This window comes from Alosa pseudoharengus, unplaced genomic scaffold (genome assembly GCF_046254945.1).
Source record: "Alosa pseudoharengus isolate Yale_2024_CS ecotype anadromous, Long Island Sound unplaced genomic scaffold, YU_APseudo_1.1 YU_APseudo_1.1_scf_3, whole genome shotgun sequence".
Lineage (NCBI taxonomy): Eukaryota > Metazoa > Chordata > Actinopteri > Clupeiformes > Clupeidae > Alosa > Alosa pseudoharengus.
In genome coordinates, this window is record NW_027468718.1 from 31,358,517 (window position 1) to 31,386,016 (window position 27,500).

General features: G+C 45.3%; 1 protein-coding gene across 2 annotated transcripts in view; it reads right to left on the reverse strand.

The window, feature by feature from the left end:
* col4a2 (collagen, type IV, alpha 2) overlaps window positions 1-27,500 on the reverse strand; it is a 75,892-nt gene that overhangs the window by 34,852 nt on the left and 13,540 nt on the right. For both annotated transcript variants that reach the window (XM_076264039.1, XM_076264037.1), the window contains exon 4: window positions 21,371-21,451. In XM_076264039.1, coding sequence (XP_076120154.1) covers window positions 21,371-21,451 — 81 coding nt within the window. The remainder of the gene's footprint in view (window positions 1-21,370; window positions 21,452-27,500) is intronic.

Genomic DNA, 27,500 nt, shown 5'->3' on the forward strand with positions numbered 1-27,500 from the left:
ACACACACACCACACACACACACACACACCTACTTGTTCTCTCTATCACAACGGCATCAACATCTTGGCACAGACAGTGATCCATGACAGCCTAAAGTTCCTCGGGTGTTATCTTTCCGGTGGTCAAACAGATGTCATGCTCTGATGGAGTGCCTTTGATGGACTGGAGGTCAAAGCCTCGAGGCCTAGAAGTGCTGCTCTATCTCTGGCCTCTCCACTGCACACTATCAGACACAAGCATCTCTGTGATCATGGGGGCTTAGAACCCATGTTTGGGGTTGAGCCCTTCACACTCCTACCCCCTCCATGTCTGATCTCCAGGCAATTTCCACTCTATACGTTGTTGCTTTCCGTTCAGTTTCCCTGTCCAAAGCTGTACTTGAAAAACGTACTTACTATAAGAGCACTCCTTTTTGACCAGACAAAGATCCTGTGGACCAACACTACAGTATGAAGTTCACCATTCTCTTGTGTTTTTCTGGAATATGATCAGCTCCTTTCTATGCCCTTTCAAAATGATTTCAAAAACCTGATTTGTTTATAACTTGGCCATGTAATAGTGTCTTTAATTCTTAAATGTCACAAACAACCTAATGTTTTTGCAATGACAAATCAGGCCATAGTCAAACTGCAATACATTCTAGATTATGCAGTAGCCTACTGTCTCTGTATGCACTTTCCCCTTTTTTGGATTCAATTCTAAAAGATGTAAGAAAAACAGATCTCCACTAATATTGAGTGTTGCTTTCAAATCGCTATCAATAATTAGTTGCATCTTGCAGATTGTAACCTATATGTAAACTCACTTTTGTAGTGTTGCACCACATCACAGAGGTGGACTTTTAGGTAATACCTGCAGAGGCTGTTATACCCTGCTGTGAGCTTTCATGGCCTCTCACTGACACACATTAAGGCTAAGGCAAACTGTATACAGTACTATATATCCACTTAATGATACTTACCCACTCCATGATATTCCTCTAACGTTCTCAATTATATCTGTGTCACTTATTAAAATATTATATGCATTGGTGTTGAGCAATTGCTATTTTATGACTGCGTTCTGCCTAACTCAATGCTTTTCTTCCTTTCCATTTTTTCATTGTGCCTTTCATGTTGTCTTGGGGCCATCAGTCAGAGTTATCCACCTCTATATGAAGGATGGCATTTATCTGTTTGTGTATCAGGCAGGGGCCAGCTCAGGCGCGGAGGGGTGATATAGCTTGCATACCTCTGTGGCAGACAGCAGTGATCCACACACACACACACACACACACCCACACACACACACAGATGCACACAGACGTACACGGATGCTATCTGGCCTCATCTCTGGCTCTCCCCCAGTAGAGACCCTACATACGAGCCCTCCCTTCCCTATACTTGCGTATTTATGGAGCTTTTCCCAGGGCCGCGCCACTCAGGGGACCGCTTTTCCACGTTCCCGCATCCCGTGTGTGTGTGTGTGTTTGTGTGTGTGTGTGTGTGTGTGTGTGTGTATGTTTGTGTGTGTGTGTGTGTGTGTGTGTGTGTGTGTGTGTCTGGTCAATATAAATATGTGCATGGGTGTAATCTGTCAATGGGTTGACTGTCTGATAATGGGGCATGATGGGCCCTTGTCCCACCCACAGAATGTTCTAGAAAGAGAATGTTCGGCCATGTGCTGCAGTGCTCAAGTGCCGCTGTGGAGCACATTGCTTCATGCTGTAATGCACGTCTTGGCAAGGGCCTATGTGAGTGTGTGAGTTGTGTGCCTGTGTGTGTTTGTGTGTGCAAGCACATGTGTGTGTGTGCGTGCGTGTGTGCGTGTGTGTGTGTGTGGCCAAATGTTCAGTGTTTTCTATGTTTACCCTTAAGGCCTCTTAGTTTAGGTATCATGTGTCTCTTGTGAATGTGTGAGTTTGGATAATGTACATATGCTCGTGTGAGACCTCTGTCTCAATACACAGACATCCTCACAAACACAACTTCCACTCATGATGAGTAGCCACGGCTTGCTTACTACATTATGCCTATAGTATAGGCCCTATGCATTACCTGGGCATGACTGCTCGCTGACCTCTGCTATGATATTTGAGACAAATAGGGGGTGAGGGCATGGTCAGTGGGCCACCGGCACTAACCGCAAATCAACGGGGGGTTTAAAAACAAAAAAAAATCCCCTTTAACTCTGCTGGACACACCATGTGTGTCCACTCAGCCTGCTCTCCATCTTCTGCTGTCCAGCGCTGTGAGAGATGCAGTGCCAGCTCTTTAGAGTTCAGCCATTGGCTTGTACTGTACCATGGCAATGAAACATGGGAGACATATATGTAAACACACACCTCTGCACATTAACATGTTCAAATAAACCGGTTCCGTGTAACGTGTGTAGATGTGGAGTTGATGTTTTTAGTGTGAATCACTAGTTTAGATCAACTCTCATCTATAGTAGGCCACATGCTGGGATTCTTCTGAGGCCTTGGACACCGGTGATTTTCCCAGAGGTAGAGCGAGGCAGCAGGAGGAGATATGAGGATACAGAGATGGACTGATGGATTGAGAGAAAGAAAAAAAGATGTTTTGTTGCTCTTGTTCTTGTGCCAAGGGCATTTTATGTTAGATTTGAGCCTCCGGGCGAAGAGAACCAATCTAAATGATCTTATCGAGGTGTAACAGTGGAGTTATGAAACACGCAGTCAGACAGCAGATATGAGATGGTCCTGGTCTACCGGTTTCATGCAAAGCTTCTCAACATCCCAGCAGCAGCAGCAGGGCGAGGGCTGTGTTTAGTTTAGTTCGGCTTAGCTTAGCTCAGGCCCTCCTTTTAGAGGCATCGCAATGTTTGCGGGCTAGCGTCCAAGTCCTGCCACTTCGCCCCGGCGATCTTTTCATCGCACACCTCATTCCCTCTCCTTCTCGGGCGCGCTCTCCACCTGACCCTCACCTCTCCGTCTATCCCTCCTCAGATGGACATAAACCCAGATGGGTCGGTCAAGTCGTCTGACCTACTTTCTTTGACGTGTGTGTGCCCATCTTTTCTGTTCCAGCAGTTACTGACCACTAAACACAAAGCAAGATTTATGGTAAATCCTCGGGTCTGGACACAGTGTAACGGAGAGAATGTGGAGCGGGGGGAGGCCAGATGCCTTTGGCTTCAGTGTCTTGACTTCTGCGGTGGTGCATTCTCCCTCAAACAGATTCCGCTCTAGTTTATATGAGCTGGACGTGTTGCCTAGCAAGTACCTCTCATTATCTCTCTGTTTGTTCATGTGTGTGTGTGTGTGGGTGAGAGAGAGAGAGGTTTATGTGAGTGTAAGAGGGTAGAAGTGAAAGAGTGACGATGTGTGCAAATGTGTGTGTCAAACAGATGGAACATCTGGCATGTGTTCGGGGAAAAAAGGTGTTCCTACATTAGGCAAATCTTACATGCCACAAAAATTCTAGGAATACAAGTGTTTTAGTCTTTTTCTAATTTAATGTCATCCTCCGTATTTCACAAGATCTGTGACAGTGACAGATTTACCCATTTAAACCCATCACAATATGATAAAGGCAATCATTTGATAGGAAGTCAAGAGGTAAAATGTAGTACTAATAATATTAATATCAAATTAATAACAATCTTCATAATAGCACTGTCTTTTCCAGTCCTGATGTAGGAGTTCCACAGTCACAGGTAAGAACCTTTTTGGACCTCTATCCTATCGCCTGCCTCATATGAAAACTCTCTGCCTTCCACTGTGTGCTTTGCTATCTCTCTACCGATGGCAAATGGGATCTTACACCAAATCAACCATACTGAGCTACACTGATATGGGGAAGAGAGAGAACGTGAGAGAAAGAAAAGAACGTAGAGATAGAGAGAGAGGAAGAGAGAGAGAGAGAGAGAGAGAGAGAGAGAGAGAGAGAGAGAGAGAGAGAGAGAGAGAGAGAGAGAGAGAGAGAGAGAGAGAGAGAGAGAGAGAGAGAGAGAGAGAGAGAGAGAGAGAGAGAGAGAGAATTTTCTGTCAAACACACCTAAGGGAAACAGGCCTCAAGTTATTTATTTACGTTTCAGTATCTGACTGCCGTCATGCACGCCCGCATGCACTTTTGCAGATGTGAACTAGCCTGTAAAATGGACGACAGAGAAAGGGCTGGCGTCACCTCCGACCTCACTGATTGGACTCTCTCTGTTCTCTTTCTCATCCCTGGCAGACGAAGCATGAACTTTCTGCTCCTGTGAGCGCGGGCCTGTCAATCAACTGTCAGTGCAGAGAAAATCAAACAAAACCCAAAACGCACCACAAAACAAGATGGATAGAGAGAGAGACAAAACAAGATGGAGAGAGACAGAGACAAAACCCAAAACGCCAATGAACAGGGGAGAGAGAGAACAGGGGAATGAGGGCACCACAAAACAAGATGGAGAGAGAGAGACAAAACGAGTGGAGAGAGGGAAAGAGAGCAATTAAAGGGGGGAGTACAGACTGCCGGGTCATAAGGACAACAGCTCAGAGTGGGTCTCACTGGGATGGGAACACAGGAACAGGGGAAGCCAGAGGTGCTGGACGCTACTAGAGGATAACAAACGGGCGTCTGTGGATGTGTGTCTGGAGGAAACGGGTCATCATTCACTCCTCTCCTCTCCTCGCTCTCAGCGCACGGCCGTCGTTACCTGCTGGCGTAAATCACCACGTGACGAGCGTTTGCGACTCCGCCGGTGTAAATCACCCGGTGACGCGCCACGCTCCCATGGCTCCCGGCTTCTTCGCCCGTTGACCTCGGGGGTTCAGGGCATACTTCCTGTCTCGCTTAGCCCTGACCCCCCGCGGTCTGCTCGCTCATCCTCTCCTCTCTCCCTGTTTATCTTCCTCTCGCACGTCTTTCTCGCGCCTCCGTCGGCTACTTTCTCCCCCTTGTTCCTGCCCCAGTGTGTCTGCCTCGGCTCTCCTGCCAGCCTTCCTTATTGGCCCTTTCCTCCTCTCTCTGGAGGATTATGGGTCAAGCCCTGTGTCCAGACGCTCAATGACAGACTGGAATGCCCCACACTTATCATGTCAGGTTTATGCACCAGCCCCCTGAGTGGGCCGCTACCTCACCACGAAGGAATTTCGGAGAGAGAGAGAGAGAGAGAGAGAGAGAGAGAGAGAGTGATAGAGAGAGAGAGAGGAAGAGAGAAAGACAGACATAGAGAGAGATAGAGGCCCTCATTTCACTTAATATTCATGATGACCATGGAAATGGTTTAAGCCAGTCGGTGGGGTTGGCATGGCATGGCATGGCAAAGAGCGAAAACCAAAAGATGGTGATGTGGCATTAGGGTAAAGCTCTCCATCACCTGCTCCTCAGGGCCAGATCCCCAGATGCGTGTGGAGAAATCAGAAGCAGACTCCGCCAGTGCTGCACGTCCAGTCTGCGTGGCAGGCCGAGAGAGAGAGGGAGGGAGGGAGAGGAGAGGAGAGGAGAGGAGAGGATCTGCACCTCATGACAATTACACACTGTATCAAAGCACAGCCATGCAGCTGTGCTGCTGCTGAAAGGCCAAGGGGTCCAGCACACAGGGGAAAAGATCACTCTCACTCTCCCACACACACACACACCATAGGCCTACATGCAAACACACACACGGGCACGTACACTCTCTCTCACACACACACACCATAGGCCTACACATGCGAACACACACACAGGCACGTACATTCCCACACACACACACACACACACACCATAGGCCTACACAGGCAAACACTCACACGGGCACGTACACTCTCTCTCACACACACACACACACACACACACACACACACACACACACAGAACACTCTCTCTCACACACACACACACAGACACGTATACCTATACACATTCTCTCACACTCACAGATATACGCACACACACGCACACACATTTACAGCTGGTGTGAGCAAGTGAGAGGAGCAGTGACCTCAGACTTGACCTCAGATGTAGCACAGTGCTGATAAAAACGCCGTCGGAAGTAGATAAAATGTACAACATTACGGCGGTGACTTCATCTGAGTGATGAGGAGCAGGGGCTCAACTGACGGACACTCGACAACTCCCATTGCTGAGCATTTGTTCAGTGTTAAGAGTGTAGATCTCACTGCAGCTGGAACTGGACGCACACACACACACACACACACACACACGCACGTACACACACACACACACACACACACAGACGCACACACGCACATACACATACACACACACGCACACACACACACACACACACACAGACGCACGCACGTACACATACACACACACGCACACACACATACACACACACACACGCACGCACGTACACATAAACATACACACACACACACACACACACACACACACACACACACACACACACACACACACACACACACACACACACATAAACACACACACACACACACACACACACACACACACATGCTCTGAGGCGCACGTGTCTTGTGAAATGAGATGGCATTTCTGGTCCAAGTGTGACTCTTTGATGTGATCAAAGCTGTTAAGGGAAATGGGTGCAGTGGTGAGAGGGGAGACAGGAAATGCTACAGGGACGGCCACGCCCGAACACCGGTACACGTCCTGGGCCGGCCCAACCGTGGAATCCCACATCAACACAAACATGGCTTCCACACTTGCAGTGGTCCAAAACTATTACTGATAGTTGTAGTGGCTCGAAGTATTCACAGAGCTCATAACAGTACATAAGTCAGCTGAGGTGTGGGATTGACTTGAGGTGTCTGGAGAATAATTCTCTAACAAGAACAATGAACAATGGCTACAGCACAGCTGTGCACATAAACAGGCACTGGTGCTACCATCACACTTGTCAGAGGTTTGATCAAAGAACAAACATACTGATCCATGCCTTGAATTAATCGTTGGCCATTGTGGATGAAAACACAAATAAACTTAACAAACTTAACAAACTTAATAATATCAACAGAGAACTCCAGTTTTGTTGAAACACAGGAGATCAACCTCAGGATCTTCATCATGCATGCATCAGCTGGTCTTTCCCAAGTAAAACGATAGCTAGTCGCACCCATGCTAACTCAGCACAGCAGGCCCACTGTAAGCACTACCTCACTGCAGGCTCAGGCCAGCAGAGGCTTGTGTAAAGCCCTGCGCTGCTAAGGGGCACTGCCCGCTCCGATTTGCTGACTCCCTCCGACACTGACCGGGGCAGACGAGCGAGCGAGCGCTCCCAGGGCTCCTTTCCAGAGTGGTAGTGGCTGCAGTTCCAGAACTCACAAGAGTATACATGGGACCCCTCAACCACCCCTTCTCCGTCCCCACCCCACCTCCGGGGCTGTGAGACATGCTCTCCTCCACCCACCCACACACACACGCGCACACACACACACACACACACACACACACAGAGGGAAAAAGCACTGCACCAGTGTGGGAAAAAGAAAGAGAGAGCAAGAGATTCCTTCCTCTCCTGGATTTGCTCTCGCAGCAGCTGTGGTCTGGTTTGTCTCGCGCCGTATGCCAGAGAGTGCTTGTGTGTTCACGACTTCCTCATGGCCCAGTTCGGTGCAGCACGGAGCGGCCTCTCAGAGGTGTTCACCGCGCACGAAAAAAAACCCCCAACAACACAACTCATTTTATTCGCATGACTGCCGCGCCAGGCCACTCAGAAGCGGCGTGACCAGAACACGCTACCTCCAACCTCAGCAGTCGAAGAAGGAGAAGAAGAAAAAAATGTTTATACAGTATACGGCTGTTTTTTGCTGCGTGATGGAGGTTGTGAAATGTGCTTGCTGTGACTGCATCGCCGACGCCAAACGTGGCCCTGTGGGAGCGGATAGAGAGGCGCTGCAGGGGCCGCGTTTCCCAGCCACGGATTGGCTCTGGTGCTGGGGGCCGTGCCCACGCTGGAGTCTGCTTTCAGCGCACGACTTCCCAGATATCTCACATCTGCCTGAAACAGTCATGTGGGATTTGAGCAAATCTGATGCTGGCTTTCGCTGAATGCGAGCGGGCGACTCTCAAGGCCAAGCAATGTGAATGCAACTAGCCAACTTGAGTCCGATTGATGTGGTCCAAATAAACTGAATGAAAAACTTGATTGGCTTGATTTCACCCATGGCCAGCTGGTGAAATGAATGTGGGAAATGCTTTATCAAGTTGATTTTCCTGTTTTCATTTGTTTGTCATGCATGGGCTGTCAAGATGGCACTTAAACACACACAGAGGGCCTTTGTTTTCAGCGCCGGCCAATCGATGACACACAAAGAACACTTTGCGAATGAGAGCCACCATTCCACAACAACAAGGACATGAGTTTGTGAAGAAGCTGGTCAAAAAGCAACAACTTTACCAGGATGTGGTGCAACAGCCTCTGCTTTGCTGCCAAATCTCCCACCAAGCAGCTGCTGAGAGGAGAGGCCGGGATCTGTTTGGACGGCCATCTTTTACGTGATGCTTCTGAGGAACATCTCGTCCTAAACCGGCCTCTGCCGATTCCCAATCATAATTTCCCAATGCCACGCATCACACGCGGGAAAAGCGCTGGCGGGAAGTGAAGTCATGTTTTTTCATGTTCCGTGTGACAACTCAGTAATGATGGTTCAATTGGATCCATCCACACAGGTGCACCTACACACACTGGGACTGGGCTTGGAGTCTGGAGAACGACATGTGTGCTTAGGCCAGGGCAATCAGGGCTAATTTAGACAGATAATCATCTGACTGGAACACCTCCATTTCCACTGCTGGGCATGAAATCTGAGGACAGGACAGTACACTGTTTGATCAGGTGTGCTTTTAGTGTTAATCCGGCCAGTGTGAACACACACTAACACTGATTGCAGAACTGCAATTTACAAGAATGATTTGACACCGATGTTTAGTAAAGCGCTCGGTCTGTCTGATGTGTTTGACCCAAGGCTTACCCCAAGTGTACTGACACACACCAATTATGGGCCATCTCTTTGTGAAGAGATAAACACTGACATTAAAAAAAGAGAAAAACACACCATATATAAACAATAGCTGCTTTCAGACCTACGTGTAAGTCCGGCTGTTCGGCGGATGTCAAACGGTTGGGCCGTATATCTGAACAACATCACCGGTCATTTGGAAGTCCGAATTTAGCCGGCTGTTCTACTGCTCCCTTTCTTAGTATTTCAGATGGACATTATGTAAATGAGCTTGTGTCTGAACGAAGCAATGAACACACAGAGATTCTGTTCATGTGCGTGTTCAACCTGTTAAACCACATGGAGATTCTGTTCATGTGCGTGTTGAACCTGTTAAACCACATGGAGATTCTGTTGTGCGTGTTGAACCTGTTAAACCACATGGAGATTCTGTTGTGCGTGTTGAACCTGTTAAACCTGGTCAACCAGGTTGAAATTCTGTTCATGTGCATGTGTGTCGTTCACACATTTGTCAGCATAAGGTCCGCAGGTTAGCATCATGTCTGGATCACCCGAAGGGTCGGACCTCCGTTTGACAAAGTTCTGCATGGACTGCGGAGGTTGTGTATGAAAGCAGCTACTGATGAGGTCAGGTTGGGTGCTGTGACACACCTCAGTGATGTCATCCCAATCCAAGTTTCCAGAACACACACACACACACACACACACACAGGAACACACACACACACACACACACACACACACACACAGGGACAGACAGACAGATAGACAGACAGACACACACACACACAGGAACACACACACACACACACACACACACACAGGGACAGACAGACAGATAGACAGACAGACACACACACACACACACGCACACACACTTCAGCTGTGACATGAACTTGTTGAGGAATCCCAGATCCTTGACAACTAAGTGTAGATAAACCCCCTCTACACACACAAAGGTGACCCCCCTTTCACTCGGGTGTTAGCGCAGAGCACAACACCAGCCCTGGCACAGCATAATGACTTTAAAAGGTAAAACCTGCTCCTGTTACCAGGTGCCAACAAACATGGGAGGAAATGCCTCAGTTAGAGAGAGAGATGGTGAGCGGAAGAAAGAGAATGAGAGAGAAAGAGAGGAAAAGAGAAAGAGTAATTGATGAAAGATAGACTACAGGGCAAAGCCACTGCCCACACAAACATTAGATGTTTGATCAGATACACTGGCTTGACACAGACAAGCCCTTATACAGTAACAGGCCAAAAATATCAGCCTAACATCAACTCAGTCACTGACCTACTCAAAACATGATCAGAGGAATTGCTTGGCTGTCCATACAGGTATTCTCTTTGCAAGTGTTTCTGAGTGAATGTTTCCACATAAGAATGCTTTGGGGGCTTGATGGCCAAGCCACTGAGTGCTGTCCAACACTTGAATATGTGGATGATTTGCATTCAAGTATGTAGTGGGAGTCCATCACTGTTAAAAGACTTGGCCAAGTGCCTGTCCATCATTGATGTCCAACCTCACGTCAGGATGTTAGAGATGTTGAACACACAGCATTTAGAGGCCGACAGCATTTTGGTGACTCTGGGGTGCGGTTAGCACGGATTCAAAGCCCACATGAAGACCTTTTGTCCTCATTCTGAAGAGTCTTCTAGTAACCACAGCTGTAGACCAGCCAGGCCAATTTCTTATTTGCTTTCTTTTTCTTTTCAATACAAAGATAGTCAGCTGTTTGCCCTGCTGTTATAAAGTTGCAAACTCTGTCCTGCAGGAAGAAACCCTACGGGGAAAACTCTGCCTCGGCCCGACAGACTAAACTATGGGAAAGAGCCCTGTGCCAGTAACCTCGCTCCGAGGTCCAAACTCGAATATAAAAAAAAAACATAAATTAAAAAAAATCAACAAATAAACAGATCCAGAATCTGTCCGATGTGGTTCTGAGAGACTGTCCAGATGACAACGATGGGAAAACTGAGGACATGGCCTGATTGAATTGAACTCATATTGGTTTTTAGGACGAGGTCAGAGGTTTAAGGTCAAAAGAGCTGAGGGGAGCTCAAGCTGTGTCCACTTGAGATGGCCCGTGGAGGCATGCAGACCACAGGAAAGAGAAATAAGTCATTTTTAAATTAAACATGAGAATGTTCCAGATTTAAACACAATTTGAGAGGCATCGGTGAGTGTGCCATATTTTTGTAAATGTTGCGATTACACTGTTAGGAGAACTGTTTGTGGGAATTGGCGGCTTGTCCTGACATATTAACATCTAAATGTCCTAATAGAACCCTTGTTTCTATTGAAGAACTGAGAGAATAGTTTGCCAACAAAGGCTTCTTTCCATGTAAATGTCTCTACTATAGGATAAGACAAAAAACTTTCCTCACAACCAAAAAATGAATCATACAGTATATAAAATATAGTATATAGTGCTAAAATGGTAAAAAAACACTGTCCTGCAATAGGATATATTCACCTGTCTGAAATACATTTGTGAGTCCATTTCCTATAGCATCTGTGCAAATGTGAAGTGAGGTGCTAGTGTAGGAATGGCGTGGGCCGATAAGGGATTCCTGCTCTTGAGGGGGAGTCATTATATTTGGATATTGCCCCTGTTGGGGTTTGTAAGTTGGTTTAACCTCTCTCCCAGAGGAAGTGATTTTATTTAGTCTATGACTGAGAATCTCTGTTAAAATATTCCCAGTTCTTGGGAAACGCAATGGCCTAAATCCACTTGATGTTCTGGGGACGGTTATTCATGCAACCAACCACCCACAGACAAATTCTTGCTCTCTTTCTTTCTCTCTGTCACACGCACGCACGCAATTCTCAGACCCCTCTCCAACCAACTCTAGGTTACTTCCTCTGTGTATTTACTCTACAGGAGGATGGGAAAGGGAGCAGACACTGCACATCCGTAGATGACTCTGTTGATTCAACACGGGGAAAAAAACCCAATTGAACAGTGACATCAGACTCTGTCACCCTGATGTCATCCTCTCTCTACATTAAGACCACTCACATCTATAATAAAAGATGCAGGATAAATAATTCCACCTACATAGGTGGAGCTGAGAGGGATCTCTAACTAGGCCTAGACCTCACATGCTGCTGGGATTACTGGTGCTGATGGAGTTGTGGCACTGTTGCGTTCTTGACTCTGTCACAGGATGTGATGGGTAAACATGGCGCCTCAATTGCATTAGGGAGGTGCTGCTGATGCTGCAACCTCCCCGCTTGCATAGATGTATGCAAGCAAACACATACACACACACACACACACACACACACACACACACACACACACAAACACTCACTCACTCACATACATACACACACAAGGACATAAACGAATATAGAAACACACACACACACTGATTCACACACAAGATCTAAATATTTTGGCTTGTACTGCATGTCGTTTAGAGAATGTTGGTTTCGTCAGTCTCCATGACTGAGTGGATTTTATTTGCTACAGAGAAACACAAACTCTAAGAATACACAGTTATCAGCTCTGTGTAAATCACACTCATTTATAGCCTAAAATAAATTTCACAGGACGTGACTGTCGAGGCATGACAAATGGATTTGAAAAGAGAAAACAACGACACTGTGTGAACACGGCACAAGGGCGGTTTTGTCTGTTTTCCTTAATACTGTTTTTTTTTCTGTTTTTCTTAATACTGTTTTTTTCTGTTTTTCTTAATACTGTAAAGTCTTCAGTAGTAGCAATACAAGAAGGTTGATGTTGAGTGCAACACATACACTTTAACATCCACATACACCCAACACACACACACGCACACAAACACACACCCTGCCATATGTACAGTGCAACCAGAAAGTGTTCAAGTTTTCCACATTTTGTTATGTTTCAGACTCATCTTAAAATGGATTCAATTAATTTTTCCCTGTAAAAGACTGAAACATCCCATTTACATAAGTATTCAGACCCCTTGTTATGACACTTGCAATTGAGCTCTGGTGCATCTTACTTTTATCAATGGTCCTTGAGATGCTTCTACAACATGATTGGAGTCCACCTGTTCCTAAATTAAGTCATTGGACATTATCACTCATTTATTTGTTTTATAAATACTTCAAACACCTGTTTTTTGTGGAGTATTGGAGCGTTGTGTGTAGATTGATGAAAAAAAAATGAACTGAATCCATTCTAAGAGTAAGAGTCTGAAACATAAAATGTGGAATGAAAGGGTCTGAAAACTTTCCGGTTACATTGTATACTGTACATTTCCATATCTTCTCATGATAAACCCCTCCTGTGTCGAGGTAGACCGTCAGATACCCGTCCATCGGAGGCAGACCAGCCGGTCAGTGCTTGTCAGCACCCTCTCAGCTTTCGCTCTGGCTGACGCAGGGGTTGAATTCCTCCGGCTGTCCCCTCGGTACACAGATGAGCTGCCCGGCATGCCGGTGTTTACACTTGCGCATAATATGTTTAGGCTCGGCGTAATTACCATGGACGTGTCATCAGTTATGCCCCCGCACGCACGTGCACGGACACGTGCACCAGTGATAGGGACGAGACAGAGAAGCAGTTACAGTGTGTGTGTGTCTGTGTGTGCTTGAGAAAATAAGAGAATGTGATAAGAGGCAAGACAGAGAAAGACAGAAAAGAAAGACACATTAGTGTACACAGAAAGAAAAGAGAGAAAGAAAGAGAGAGTGAGATTGGAAGAAACTATAAACCCCCAGGCACACAGAAATAAATATATGTGTGAGAAAGAGACTGTCCTGAGGGAAGTGTGTGAGTGTTGTGTTGTGCTGTGTTGAGAGCAGGTCCGGTTGGGGACCTGGAGTCTCCCGCATGGTCAGTGAGGACAGAGCCAGAGCCAGAGCCAGAGCCAGAGCCAGAGCCAGACACCTGCACCGTTGCCTCACGCTCCAGCGGCGCACTACATGTGTGCGGAAATACAACCCAGCTGTGGGAGCACGGATGTGTGTTTAAGGATTGGGAATGTCTGGACATATGGTGTGTGTGTGCGTGAGTTCGCACGTGTGAGTGTGTGTGTGTGTGTGTGTGTGTGTGTGTGATGTTAAGTGGGTGGTTCTCTGACAGTTAAAATGGTAATTACTCCATTAATGCTATATTACAACTACTTAAGCAAAACCACCAGAACAAACCGTGAGCGCCGCCCATCGAGGACTGATGACCTTACATGGGAGTGCTTTTAAATCTGTGTTAATGTTAACACTGCATTATGGATGGGACCCCTGGGCAAAAACAGTGATGCGGACTTTCCAAGAACGAACAAGGAAACGAGTTCCTGATACCCTGAGGACAGTGGATCTGGCTAGTGATAGTGATGGATGTGGAGATAGTCGTCTATTTGAAGACGTGTCCAGTTTGGGTCGGTCACGGGATCCAGTCACATCAGGTCACTGATACTGATGAGTCTGGAGGGACCCGCCTACGTGTCCAGCTGTGTCACTCATGAGGTGGTGGTGGGGGGGGGGGGGGGGCTTCACTGGACTCTTGGAAACATCTCTCGTTCTCACGGAGAAAAGACACCAACCATACACCCCCCTCCCCCCCATCATCCCTCATCCCAGCTGCGTCTGGCATTCCAGGACATTTGCGCACTAACAGGGCAGTTGGTGTGGAGCTCTGAGATGTTGATCAATAGTTCACCATGCCAACAGAAATACAGAGGCGCCAAATAGAGCTTCATCTCCTTTTGTTGGAAAATAGGGGATTTTCTTGTTTTTTTTTGCCACTGGTTTAGTCCAGCCCTATTAATCAAGTCTAGTGACCAGGTTCATTACGGCTGTCAGAAGATGACTAATCTTAATTTAGGAAATTGTCTGTAAAAAAAGTCCTATGACAATCTACGTTCAAGGTGGCCCCAAAGGAAGCCGTGGAGTTGTGAAATCTTGAGAGTTTCATAGGCAACACGAGTAATGGGGCTTCTGGCCCAATAGCTTATTATCACAGGTGTGTGTACAGCGAAATTGAACAGGCCTGTAAATGCCTCTAAATAATAAAAAAATATAAGCAGAAACAAAACAGAACACCTATGCACGGTCCAGAATTTCACCCCAAATCCTCTGAGCACACAGCTCTTAGCACCAGCACCAGTGGTGTGGGTTTGCACTGTGTGTGACTGAGCACGGCAGCAGCAGGGGCCCCCGGTGTGTGTGTGTGTGTGTGTGTGTGTGTGTGTCAAATCTGTTTATACGATCATCACATGTGCACGAGGGTGGGAAAGGGAGAGGGCAACAGAGAGCACCATACGCCCTTTTCCGCTGCGGCTTCACAGCCGATCGGGCTCCTCGGAGACACAGACCCTGACTGGGCAGGGTAGAGCAAATAGCCCAGGGGAGGTCCACTGAGGTCCTCCAGAACGGGCCCCAGACGAGGCTAATTCATCTCTTCTGCTGCGAGCATCAGGTGTCATTTTCCATTTCCTCTTCCTGTGACCCCTTAATGTGACCTTTACATCATGGGCATTACGTAGCATGGACATACCATGGTCAGCCTATGCATGCCCTACACCTGTCAAAACCACCTTAGAGGAACAGTGCAGTGGGAAACTCATTTAACATACGGGTAGATGTAACTGGCCACTATATACTTGACATATGAATACTTTTGAGTCAAGTGGCCTCAATCACACACTTTATAAAAACATTTTAAGGAGATAAACCTCATGCTATTACAGAGATTATACAATCTGTCAGTTATACAATGTATCTGAGATATAGTGGGAAACTGTCAGCAGACTGTGTGATTAACAAAACCACAGAAAAATAGTTAGAACAATAGTTCTGCAGTAGTCTATTGCCCTTGAATCTGCTAACATTGTTTTAGTGTTGACACTTTGCAACAGTAATTCTACACTGCATTTATGTCTGCAAAGAGCGTACAGTATCCTCAACCTTCGGATGAAGATATTAAAAAGTTATTTGAGGATACTACGTAGAGGAATGCATAAGTTGTTCACAAGCAACGTGCACCCACCAATATTTTATAAGCTGATTTAATCAGTTGGCCATTGTGAGAGACAGCACAGCTTCCCGCTACAGCTAAAACGACTTAAAGAGCATCATTCTGATAAGAAGGGTGTCACTTGCGCTCAAGCCTCTTTGGTGCTCACAGTCCAGGACCATAGGATCACAGACAAGCTGGGCTACTTCTAGGAGACTAAACCCAGGGATGACCAGAGCACTCCGAATACTTTTAAACTTTTTTTATTGTGGTGCAAACAATTGACTGACGTTTCGACGTACTGCGTCTTCCTCAGCAACAAACCATACTGGTAACATTGCACAGATAATAAAGACATTTCTCCTCTCTCTCTCCCAAGGCATTGGTTAAAACAATGCCTAACCAATGCCTTGGGAGAGGGAGGGGAGAAATGTCTTTATTATCTGTGCGTCTCCTAGAAATAGCCCAGTCTGTCTCTTTGAGCATAATTCTGATCTAAAACAGAACAGCTTCCCGCTAAAGCTAAAACAACTAAAAGAGCATAATTCTGATCTGAAACAGAACAGCTTCCCGCTTAAGCTAAAACAACTAAAAGAGCATAATTCTGATCTGAAACAGAACAGCTTCCCGCTAAAGCTAAAACAACTAAAAGATCTGATCTGAAACGCTTTCATTTGTCCTCCTCTACAGGGCTTCCTCCTTCACCACTGCCTCTGTAGGAACCCCGCACGCCTCTCCCCCAAGTTGAGGCATTTCCGAAGTCACTTAAACACTGATCCCCAGCCTCTGAAGTCCAGGCAGGCCAGCAATCTCTGACCTCCTTGCTGCCCTACTCTCTGTGTGTACAGCACGGGACTGTCATTTTTAAGCTTTGCTGGAAAACACCGCCTTTACTCTCCTAACAGGCTTATCTGCATCGAGTACAGACGGACAGGCACACTCCATTAAGGGCCAACGCTGCGTGAGTTCAGAACGCCGCTAAATCCAGGGCCGAACTCCCACACACAATACGCCTCTTGTCCCCTTAAATATCAGGCTGGGAAGCTTTACAGGCGGAGCAGCTGGATGAAGAAGGCCGGGGGAAGGGAGGGTTGATGGGTTTTTGTTTTAGAGATGTCATCTTCACGTCTCTAGGAGTAGGAGATAGAGGAGTAGAGGAAGAAGAGGGCCTCTATTTAGCAGTGCAAGACAAAGATGCCATTAGAGAAATATGAAATATCAAATCTTGTGCTGCTAATTATGTGAACAGGGATTCTTTCTGAGCACAGCCTGTGCTTCACGTGGGCCGAGGGCACAAACACACAGGCATGCATGATGCTATATGGTACGCCTGTTTTTGCGGGAACATCAAAGATGTTGGGGAATAAGTACCACTTATTCCATTTGCAGATAGGACGTACTGTGTGCAATGGCTGTCAAACATCTCAAAGGTTAGTTCAGCACTGAGCGCTTTCTCACTAGAGATATGCAGAAAACAGCAGGATACTGATGTGTCCGAGGGTTTTTCAACATGTATGTATGTATGTCTCCTCATACGGTATACCCATCAACATGCGCCTTTCTGGCCAACAAGAAACTTCAGGGAACAACAGGGAAATACTTCTGTCTAAAGCAGCACTGTGCACTAGAGTGTTTTCACCATATATTACTTGGACTGAAGTGAAAAACTAAACCCTTTTTAGTGCAAATAGTTTTTGAAGACTTTAACCCTTGTCTGACAACCTCAATTTGTCATTTTTGCTGCAGAGCTAGATACAATTGTTGTGAAAACATAAAATCACATTCTAGGCCAGTATGAAAGTATGAAGTTGTGCTCTGTGCCTTCTTCATGCCCTTCAGGCTCTGTCACTGCCAGAAATAATCATGGACATTCACATGCCCCACTGATGAAATGACTCAATTTAATTGGGACTCCCAGACAGACATTGGGTCATCTGTTAAGATGGCAGGCTGGGTGAGTTCACGAGGATGCAGCAGTCCACGAGCAGTTTATGTACAGACTGGATGTTAAATCCATTAGACCAAGCGTAAGAAACGGAACATTGTATACAATCAGAGGAAGAACTTTATGTGATACCCTATATGCCTGAGGCAGAGGGTGAGGTCTCTTGAGTCTAATACAGAAGAATTCCTTTCTAAACATTCATGGAAATCTAGGATGCGCAACAAACTGTTCTGGAGTGGATATATGGACTTGTTTTGATGGAACAAGGATGCTCTGGTTATAGACATTTCCCAGAGTGTTGGCGTCAGAAGTATTTGAGGAGACTTCTCTTTCCCATTGGAGAAACGATGATCTTCATTGTGACAAACTTCCTGTAAAAAGTCACTTCCTGACCAACAACAAACACTCGTTTTTTTTCCCCCCATGAAGCAAGCAACACAAACTCAAGGCTTCAAGTTTTCCAGAATATTTTCCTGTTTCTGTCTCTTCTCCCGGTTGTTTTTCCTCCAATTTCCAATTTACTCTTTCTCCGGGCCCAAAGGATGAGGTCATCTTTAAGGCACATCTATGTGTGACATTTCAAACCCCTCCCTGTTTCTGAGAAACAAGAGGACGACCAGTTCTGCACAAAGAGCACCATTGATCCGCATTTAGATATTTCCATCCAAGGAAGTCGACACACACAAAGAAGTCTACAATATGGTTGGAATGTGCCATGCGATTTCCAACCGACTCATGTTTATGCACGGCACCCATGATCTTCTGTAACACTGCGGGCCTACAGCAGTGCTTTAGGGGGCCTACTGGCTTGATGGGTGGAGGGAGGTGCTGTTGAGAATGTTGCTTTACTGCAGAACTGAAGACAAGTTTCAAGGTTCTCAGCTAGTTTTTCAGATGTTTCTGTTTATGAAGTGGTGTGTCAGAGAGTTTCACACAACTTGGTGCATGTGGAAGGGAAGGGAAGGGATGTGGGTGATCTGTAATTGCTTTATTTTAGGAGGCGTTGATGTTAGGGCATAACACTTGCGGATTGAATGGGAACATACTGTCAGTCTATTTAAAAAATGGGAATACCGTCATGGTCTTGCTCTCTAAACTTGAAATTGTGACTTTGAAGACACATTTTTTAGGCCATTACTGAGAAACCCATTAGTTGAATGTAGTGAAAGACACAGTAATACAACTGTCAATTTGATGAATTTTCAAGATCTCTAAGGATTTACAACACCCTTTTAAGTGGACAGTTACTGTAATCGATCTGTGTCCTAATGCAATATATAAACATTACAGACTGACACTGGCTCTTGGGTAAGCTGTTGATTCTGTTGATCGACGGGTGATAGCTAAGCAACAGATGTGACAGAAACAAAAACAGCTGCATCCAATTTAGCTCTTGGAGGACGGGGTGATAACAAACATCAGACTATGAGGAGCACATGTGCAACTCCTCATTTGTCTCTGGGGCTCTTGCAACACAATGGGAATAATGTGTGAAGACAAATGAACAAAAAGACAAAAAGTTGCTGCGTAGTGAAAAGACTTGCTGCTGGTGGGCAAGTGAAATATGTAGATGCTAAATGTTTCCTTTGTCGTTACAGGTTGTTCGTTCGTAGACAACTAAACCATTCTTCTCTTTTTTGTCATGACTGCTATTGAATATCAATGGCAATGATCAGGAGATATGAAGGACACTCAAGGTCTATTTGACTTTATCCACACTTTACTTCTCATCCCTATTCACGATTCATTAATGAGGAAAGCCATCAGACTCTGGGTTACTACTGAATGCCTTTGTGGGCAAGTTAAGTTGCTGTGCTGCGGTGTCACTGTGCTTACATTGTGTTTGATGTGTCCTCACAGGTTTCCACATTGATCTGAATTTCGTGACATTGTTTTTTTTTTTGTAGCATTCTCAACATTAGTGCCCAGCGAGGTTCATCAGTAGCGTGGTGTGCTGTCCTGCCACCTTGGCTAAGAGTTTTGTATTAATAAACCAATTTATCTGTCTGTTGTGGTGCAAATTGGGAGGACTAACCACTGCAGGTGTTGTAGGATCGACGACACAAGCACACAGTCACAATTGCTGTGGTCGCACTGTATGTTCAGACTGCTTACAATGTAAGATAGCCAACATACATTTTTGAAATGCCAGAAATCCAGTCAGATCAGAATGGAGCTGGAACATTGATTTTAACATCCTCTACTTGTGCGTCATGATCCTGCTCTAACTGCACAACAAATCGGATGGGAATTTAGCCAGATTCTAAAGTTAGTCGGATCAGACTGAGTCTGGGCTAAAATTGGTCCAAAAATCACACAGTGTCTACTGGCATAGGAGAAAGTATGGAAAGTGAATGGTTTAAATGTATAGTCTTTTCTTAATTTCTTCAACCTTGACTTGGCCCAGTAGCAGGCTATGCTATCAGCACACCCTGAACCAAATGTATCTAAGATCAACAAACATTTAGCACTTTGTGCCAAGCAGATCCATGCACTGGGAGTGGTGCCTGATGACTGAAGACTTGTTTTTCACCCTCTGCCCTTTTCGTTGTTGATTCAAAGCAAATGATGAGGAGGGAAATGTGCCAAAGTGCCAGTCCCCTCCTGCCCCTCCACAGCCTTGGCACTCGAGGTTATCGTGTTTTAAGACAATCAAGGCCCCCTTTCCCCCTTTCCGGTACAGTAGAAGACAAAAAGACAGCTGACAAGTTGTCCCAGGCCGTTGAGGCCCATTGGCATCCTAAGGAATGTGCTTCCTCTTCAACTCCCACTCCCTCTTAAGGGATTTCCTCTCTGTGTTGCAATCATGGACACTACAGATATGTTGGACATGGCTGGTTTGGTAATAGCCCTGGTAGTCTTACCATGTATCTATGTTGCAGGAGTTTGTTGTTGTGTTGGGATGATGCTGTTCAGTCTGACACCTGTTCTCAATCAGAGTGCATTTCACTAAAAGTTAGACAAAGTCTAATTTCATGGGCAAAATGAGGTTGAGACATATTTGTCTTGTCATTTTCTCAAGCAAATCAAAAGGAACTGGAAAAGGAAATAAGTCTTTCTCAGTGCAATTGGGTCTGCACAACTGTGACATATCATGAAGCATCTAGCTAACATTTGACACCCTAGTCAATGGAAGTAGACCAGATGGTATCCGTAGCAATGGATCTCTTTTGAAGAGGGATAGAACCATGAAGGTATTCCATGGTCCCTGATTGGTTCACAGAGGCTGTCTCCTCCCTTGGCAACCTTTATCTCATTAAAAGGCCCTGATGTTTAGTCTACTACTCGGGGCTTATTTTCATAACATTGCCTCTGGCATTCAAAAATATCTCTCCCCTCCTCTCAAATCTTTAGTAATGGAGCTTTAACGTGAACTCCTTAACAGATGACACACGAAACACACCAAAACACAGAAACTTGAGTGAACAGGTGTGGGTGACATGAAAAAAAAAAAGCGCAGACATCTGAATTGTTCTGTCTGCTGCATTGTTTTTTGCTGCTGTGGTGATGACTTTCTCTTAAAGGTTACACTAATGCCTAAATGGAAAGAGGTAAAGGAGATGAAGGACACAGGATTAAAGGGATTGGGAGAGCACACTCACCCTGCCTCCTTTCTCAGGGTAGCATTTGCAGCCTCCACTGCAGTCTCTTCCCCCGCATGGTCCGTCGTACTTCTTACCACCCTGTGAGGAAAAGAAAGACAGAGTAATGCCTGAAGTCAGCTTAATTTTTGACTGGTGAGACGAAGGAGGCTTGCACTGGACATTTCTATTGTACCATAAACATTCCTTAAACATCCCATCCATTTTAGTATTTCAACTGATAGGACAGGTTGAGTTCATGATTATGATTGAGCTAGAAAATCTGTGTCATTATTAATCTTCTTTACAGAGGATGTATGTTTTTTATCTGAAATGATTTGACTTGGTTACGTTTACACTGTAATAAACCTTAAATCATACACATTAAAGAATACTGACAAACATGATTGATACTATCCATTACAATAGATTAGATTTAATGTAATTGTCATTGTGCAGAGTACAATGTGTCTAAAAAGCAGAAAGGTGCAATGTGATATACACAGTATAGACAGGTGGTATGGTGGTGCAAAATAATTCAAATATATTTACTAAGAAATGGACATGAGATTACTGTGTTCTGAATTTTATGTAACTGGACTACTGAAAATGGACAATAAATCCACATTATATTCTCTACAATAGAACAGCTTTTGCATGTCAATGTGCCCTTTTTATTTTTTTTTAAATGTTCAGCAAAGTATATCACAAACCCCTAGTGATCTGGACAACACTACACTCCACAGGGTTGCAGATGACAGAGCAGATATAAAAAGCAGGCATGATGCGTGGTGTCAGAGGCCTGCAGTCCTAAAAGCCTGCATGACCATATAAGGCCTTTGGAAAGACCCACTCATGAAATGCATGTGTCCAGTCATGATGACGTTTCCAGCAAGTAAGGTCAACATGCGAATAAATGAATATATGTTAGCCATTTCATACAACCCCTGACAGTCCCAAAGGCCTCTGTGAATGGATAACTTTTTCGGGCTGTTTTTGTTCTGTTTGCAGGCTCTCATGGCTGAAAGTCGGTGACACGCAGCTGGCCCCCAGAGCTCCCACCTACGCACTGATTCCAGAGACTGCTTATTCAGTTCAGTGCCATGCAGGCGACACGGTCCCTACGTTGTCTCCAGGCAGAAGGGAACACGCCGACTGCACAAGTGGAGGATTTCCAGCTTGAGATGCAGTTAAGTAGCTGGTGGAAGAAACAGAAGAACCCCCCCACCACCACCACCACCACCACCACCTCACACGCTCGCTTGCTTGAGATATTCAGCTCAGTGCACACAAAGAGCACATTGAGCCCCCACCACCCCCCAAAAGGCAGTCTCCACAAAGGGGTCTTTTTATGCAGGCGACACAATTCTTTCATGATCCCCTATCTGTCAGACAAAAAGACGTCTTCTCATCCTTTTCCTCTGCGGAGGAATGCAAAGTGGCTCCATTTCCCCCCACACGTGACTCCGGGGGTCTGCTCCAGACATGCCTCCTAAACACGGGGGACACATCGAGAGAATCGAGAGAACACGGCACTGACACAAAACACGTTCTCACGCGAGAACTGGCCCCATTGTTCGACCAATAGGAATAATCATTGCAGAAGACAAGTAGAACAAAAACAGCCAAACAGGCAAAAGGCCAAAATGGATTATTTTCACAGCACGTTTAAGCAATTAGGAACGAAAATAATGAATAGCTATTCCAGGTGGGACACCTCTGTATTGTCTGGACTGAAAATGAGAAGCCTCAGGCAAAATGCCAACCCTAAAATAAGAAAAGATCCAACAATGTGCAACTTAAATGCCAAGACTGATTAATCAACAGATAGTTGATGGCTTTTCAGGTGGGAAGTGCCTTATTGTGTTACACCCGGTCCCGGGAGTTCCCTTAAGCTCAAAGACTCAAAGATTTTCCCAGAAATCACCTCAACTTATGTGTGTGGGGCTTCATAAGGTCATTGATGGAAGAAAGGATGAGATATTGGTCAATAACAACATGTTTTTGTTGCTCTTTCTGCTGTTATTGTGCTGTTCTACACAACTCTGTGATCTCCATCGTCATTGGACGTATTTGGAGTATAAAGGGGTTTTCACCTCTTCATTGCTTTGCAGAACACTAGAGAGCCAAAGAACACTCAAGCTGAATGAATACAAGTTGAAGGTTCAATTTAACGAAGAACTTACATAAATACAAATGCTCCCTTACATACCAACCCACTCATCATTGCTCTCCTTTGCTGAGACAAATTGTAAAAACTGTCAGCGCTGTGAATAGGACCTCTCTGCAGGACGTTGAGTGTCCTTTCATTCACTTTGTCTGTAAAACCTGTTAAACGCATGACTGGACCATGGCATGTCCTCAGTAAACACAGGCAGCAGAAAAACAGTCTGAGAGAATCTTTGTAACTTCAAACATTTGAACGCAGTGGGTTTCAGGAAACTTGACCGAATAATAGAAGAAACCCAGACCAAAAGCAAACCGCTATCGATGCACATGCTGTTTCAATTGCTCAAGACCCAAAGTGGTCCGGACGCAACTGGCCACAACAATCAACACAAAGCTCTTTTGATGAGAGTGAGCAACAGTCTGACTATGAGGTCTGACATCAGCCTAACTGCACAGACGAGACCATCTAGCAGCACTTGCAGCACCACCACAAGCCATTTCCACCAACAAATGTCTCAAGACTGTAAAGTACACCCTGCCAACACATGGAGCACAACATGGGGCAACACTCCACCACCTACACACACAAATGTGCGCAGAGATAAACACTGTAAAACAACAGCAGACATGTTTTATTTAGGCCCTGGGAAACCTTTTGAGCCTTTAGAGATGCTAAAGAGGAAGTACTCACTGGTTAACATTAAACATTTAAAAACAGTAAACTTTGCTTTCCAGTGCATTAGTAAAAATGCCTTTAATAGCTGACATCCATTTTCTTGAATATAAGGCCAGATTGGTATAATTAAAATACAGCTATGTGTCTTGACACCAGTTAAAATCTGCCATCATTTTCTGTATGGGCACACATGCAGCTAGCATTGAAAGAGAGCCAGATGATTCTCCATCTACACGCACCAGACTAGATGGGTGTAGGTGTGAGTGAGACGTAACATAATCCACAAGGAATGTAGACTGAAGATTAAAGTGCTGGAGTAATTTAGTCTGTATCTCAGCATCTCTATGAGTTACAGATATGTTTGAGTTGTTGACATCATTCAATAATTAGATGTCAATGACCAATTATAAGATTTTTTGAGAGGAAACAATATTAATAAACACTTACTTAATAATACACACACTGTCTATTTTTTAAACAATCTCATCAGGTTCTTATAGGTTTTGGATATTTTCCATTCAGATTTTTTTTGTCATTTGGATATACTTTCCTTCTTGGTGGGCTTTACGATCACTGTCTGTGAGGAGGCGATGTTAGCCAGATTGATGTCTTCGCTGAATGCGAACATGTAAGACGATCAGTCAACTGTGGCCCACTCCCTTTACATCCCATAAGGACTGGCGCCCGTTCTCTCTCTCTCCCCCTCCACTCTATCTCTCTCTCAGTCCCTCTCTCTCTCTCCCCCTCCACTCTATCTCTCTCTCAGTCCCTCTCTCTCTCTCCCCCTCCACTCTATCTCTCTCTCAGTCCCTCTCTCTATCTCTCTCTCAGTCCCTCGCTATCTCTCTCTCTCAGTCCCTCTCTCTCTCTCTCAGTCCCTCGCTATCTCTCTCTCCCTCTCTCTCTCTCTGCTTCATGTGTAGTAAATCCGGCTCATATGGTCTCAAACCCAGCCACTGGCGTTGATAGCGCTGACACAGACTCAGCCATTATTTCTGCCTTATCTGCATACTTTACTTGAGACTGCAAGCAGCCGCCTCGAGTCGCAGGCACCCTACCAAAAAAACAGTGATTGACTGTCTTTTGCTATGGCAGACTAAACACAATGAGGAATAGGATCAAATGAGCTTTGAGCAGACAGTAATGTGCTTTATCTCATCAGCTGCTAAGAGGTGCTTTACCACTCCATTTGTAATAAATGAAGAAAATGACAGGCTAGATCTTGATCTCATGTCAATTAATTTAATGCAATTTAAGTCGTGATGACACCCCTGATTTCTATTTGAAGTGAAGCCAAATTTCACCTAATGCACGTATGTCTCAGGTATATGAGCCTTGCATACACACACACACACACACACACACACTCACACATACACACACACACACAGCGAGAGAGAGAGAGAGAAAGAGAGATAATGACAGATAGAGAGATAATAACTAATGCTATAACTGCCCAATGTGTCTGAATAGGAGATGCAATGATACAGTTTCAGTGATTTCTAACCAAAGTGAATCTAAGTTATGAGCTGTGTGAAACACTGATTTCTAACCAAAGTAAATCTAAGTTATGAGCTGTGTGAAACACTGATTTCTAACCAAAGTAAATCTAAGTTATGAGCTGTGTAAAACACTGATTTCTAACCAAAGTGAATCTAAGTTATGAGCTGTGTGAAACACTGATTTCTAACCAAAGTGAATCTAAGTTATGAGCTGTGTGAAACACTGCTGGCTCCAATAGCATGTACCTGGTCTTCCATTCTGATATCAGTCAGATCCAGGCTGATCTTACTGGGTGGTCAGTTCTGTCCACCATATCCCATGTTTTCCTATAATACATATGTTGTGTGAGGTCTGAATGTTGACATAATGTACACTGACATTTGACGATAAGTTGTGAGTTAGTGGGTAGCTACAACTCTCTTAGTTGCCAAAGACGATGACCATACATGAGGTTTCTAAGAGCTGAATAAACTTGTCTTGGCAAGTTGGACGTCAGTGTGTGCTCCTGTGGTCAGCTCCTTGCGTGAGTCACAGCCCACTGGGGACGTGAGTCAGACTTAAGCATTTCGTGGTTTACCGCAAAGCCAAAACTATCGTGGCTGAATTTTCTGGTCTGTGCAGCTGATGCAAGCCAACAGGTGTCTGGCTTCGCTCGGTCTTCAGAGGGCCTGAAAGTCCCTACACTGCTGGAGCAAGTCAAAGCCTGGTGGAGGGGACTACCCCCTCTTCCCACAACCCTCTTTCCCATATTTTGGAGGAACTACTTGAGGATTGCTACAGTATGGAATGGAACAGATGTTTGGAGCCACGGCGCAAAGAGAGCCAGGAGCACAGAGTAGCAGTCTTGTTGCCCAAAGTGGATCGGGTCCAACAGACAAATTATGCCCTTAACTGATGCTTTACGGTCAGTTCCCACATTTTGCTGCAGAGCAGGATTGAGCAGATGGCCTGGGGAAAGTGGGTCTTTGATCAGAAATTAACATGAGAAAGTACTGTAATGATGGAATTTTAACATCTGGAGTATACCATGAAACGTGGTGTAACAAGGAAAAATGTTAGGAATCCAGTAATGGTACAGAAATCCACCAGGGGCTTTCACAGGACTAAATATCTTAAGGGTGTTACTACAGCAACCCCCATGGGACAGAGTATCCTGCGTCATGATTTTTTACAAGTCAGTATGGATGTTAAAGGTCCTTATATGTAAACTCGTCACGGTCTGGCAAAACTGCCTCCCAACTGCCTCCTAATATTGACCTCAGCATCGAGCACCACCCTCACAGAGGGGTCAGCTGTGGCCTTCTGGGAAATCCAAGCAGTTTCTGCCCACTCAAAAAAACTCCCAGACATTTTCTGGCACTGGCCTTGAATTGTCCTCTAGAGATCAGAACACTGCAGTCATTTACTTCCAACAGAGGAAATATTGCCTGCAGTATATGGAGGGAATGTGGCCGAGGAAATGGATGTAAAACCTCCTATCAAATGGTAGATGACAGATGCAATTTGATTGTGGGGTGGAAGGAGCATGTGTCATCTGAAGGTTCCTGATACTGTTAGCTCTCTAGCAGGGTGGTCAGAGCTTTGGGAGTTTGTTACCTCCCAGGAGAGGACCCTGTAAGAACCGTATCAGCTCTGCCATTTGTCATGGCAGAAAATTCTTGGTAGAAAATTTAGCTTAAACAGTACAAGCCAGAGCCAAGAGCTTGAGTGAAGCACAACTGAAAGCCATAATTTCCAAAGAGACTCTTATGAAAAGAGACTCTTTTTAACTGAAATTGTCACTGGTACAAACGGCTTGTGTGC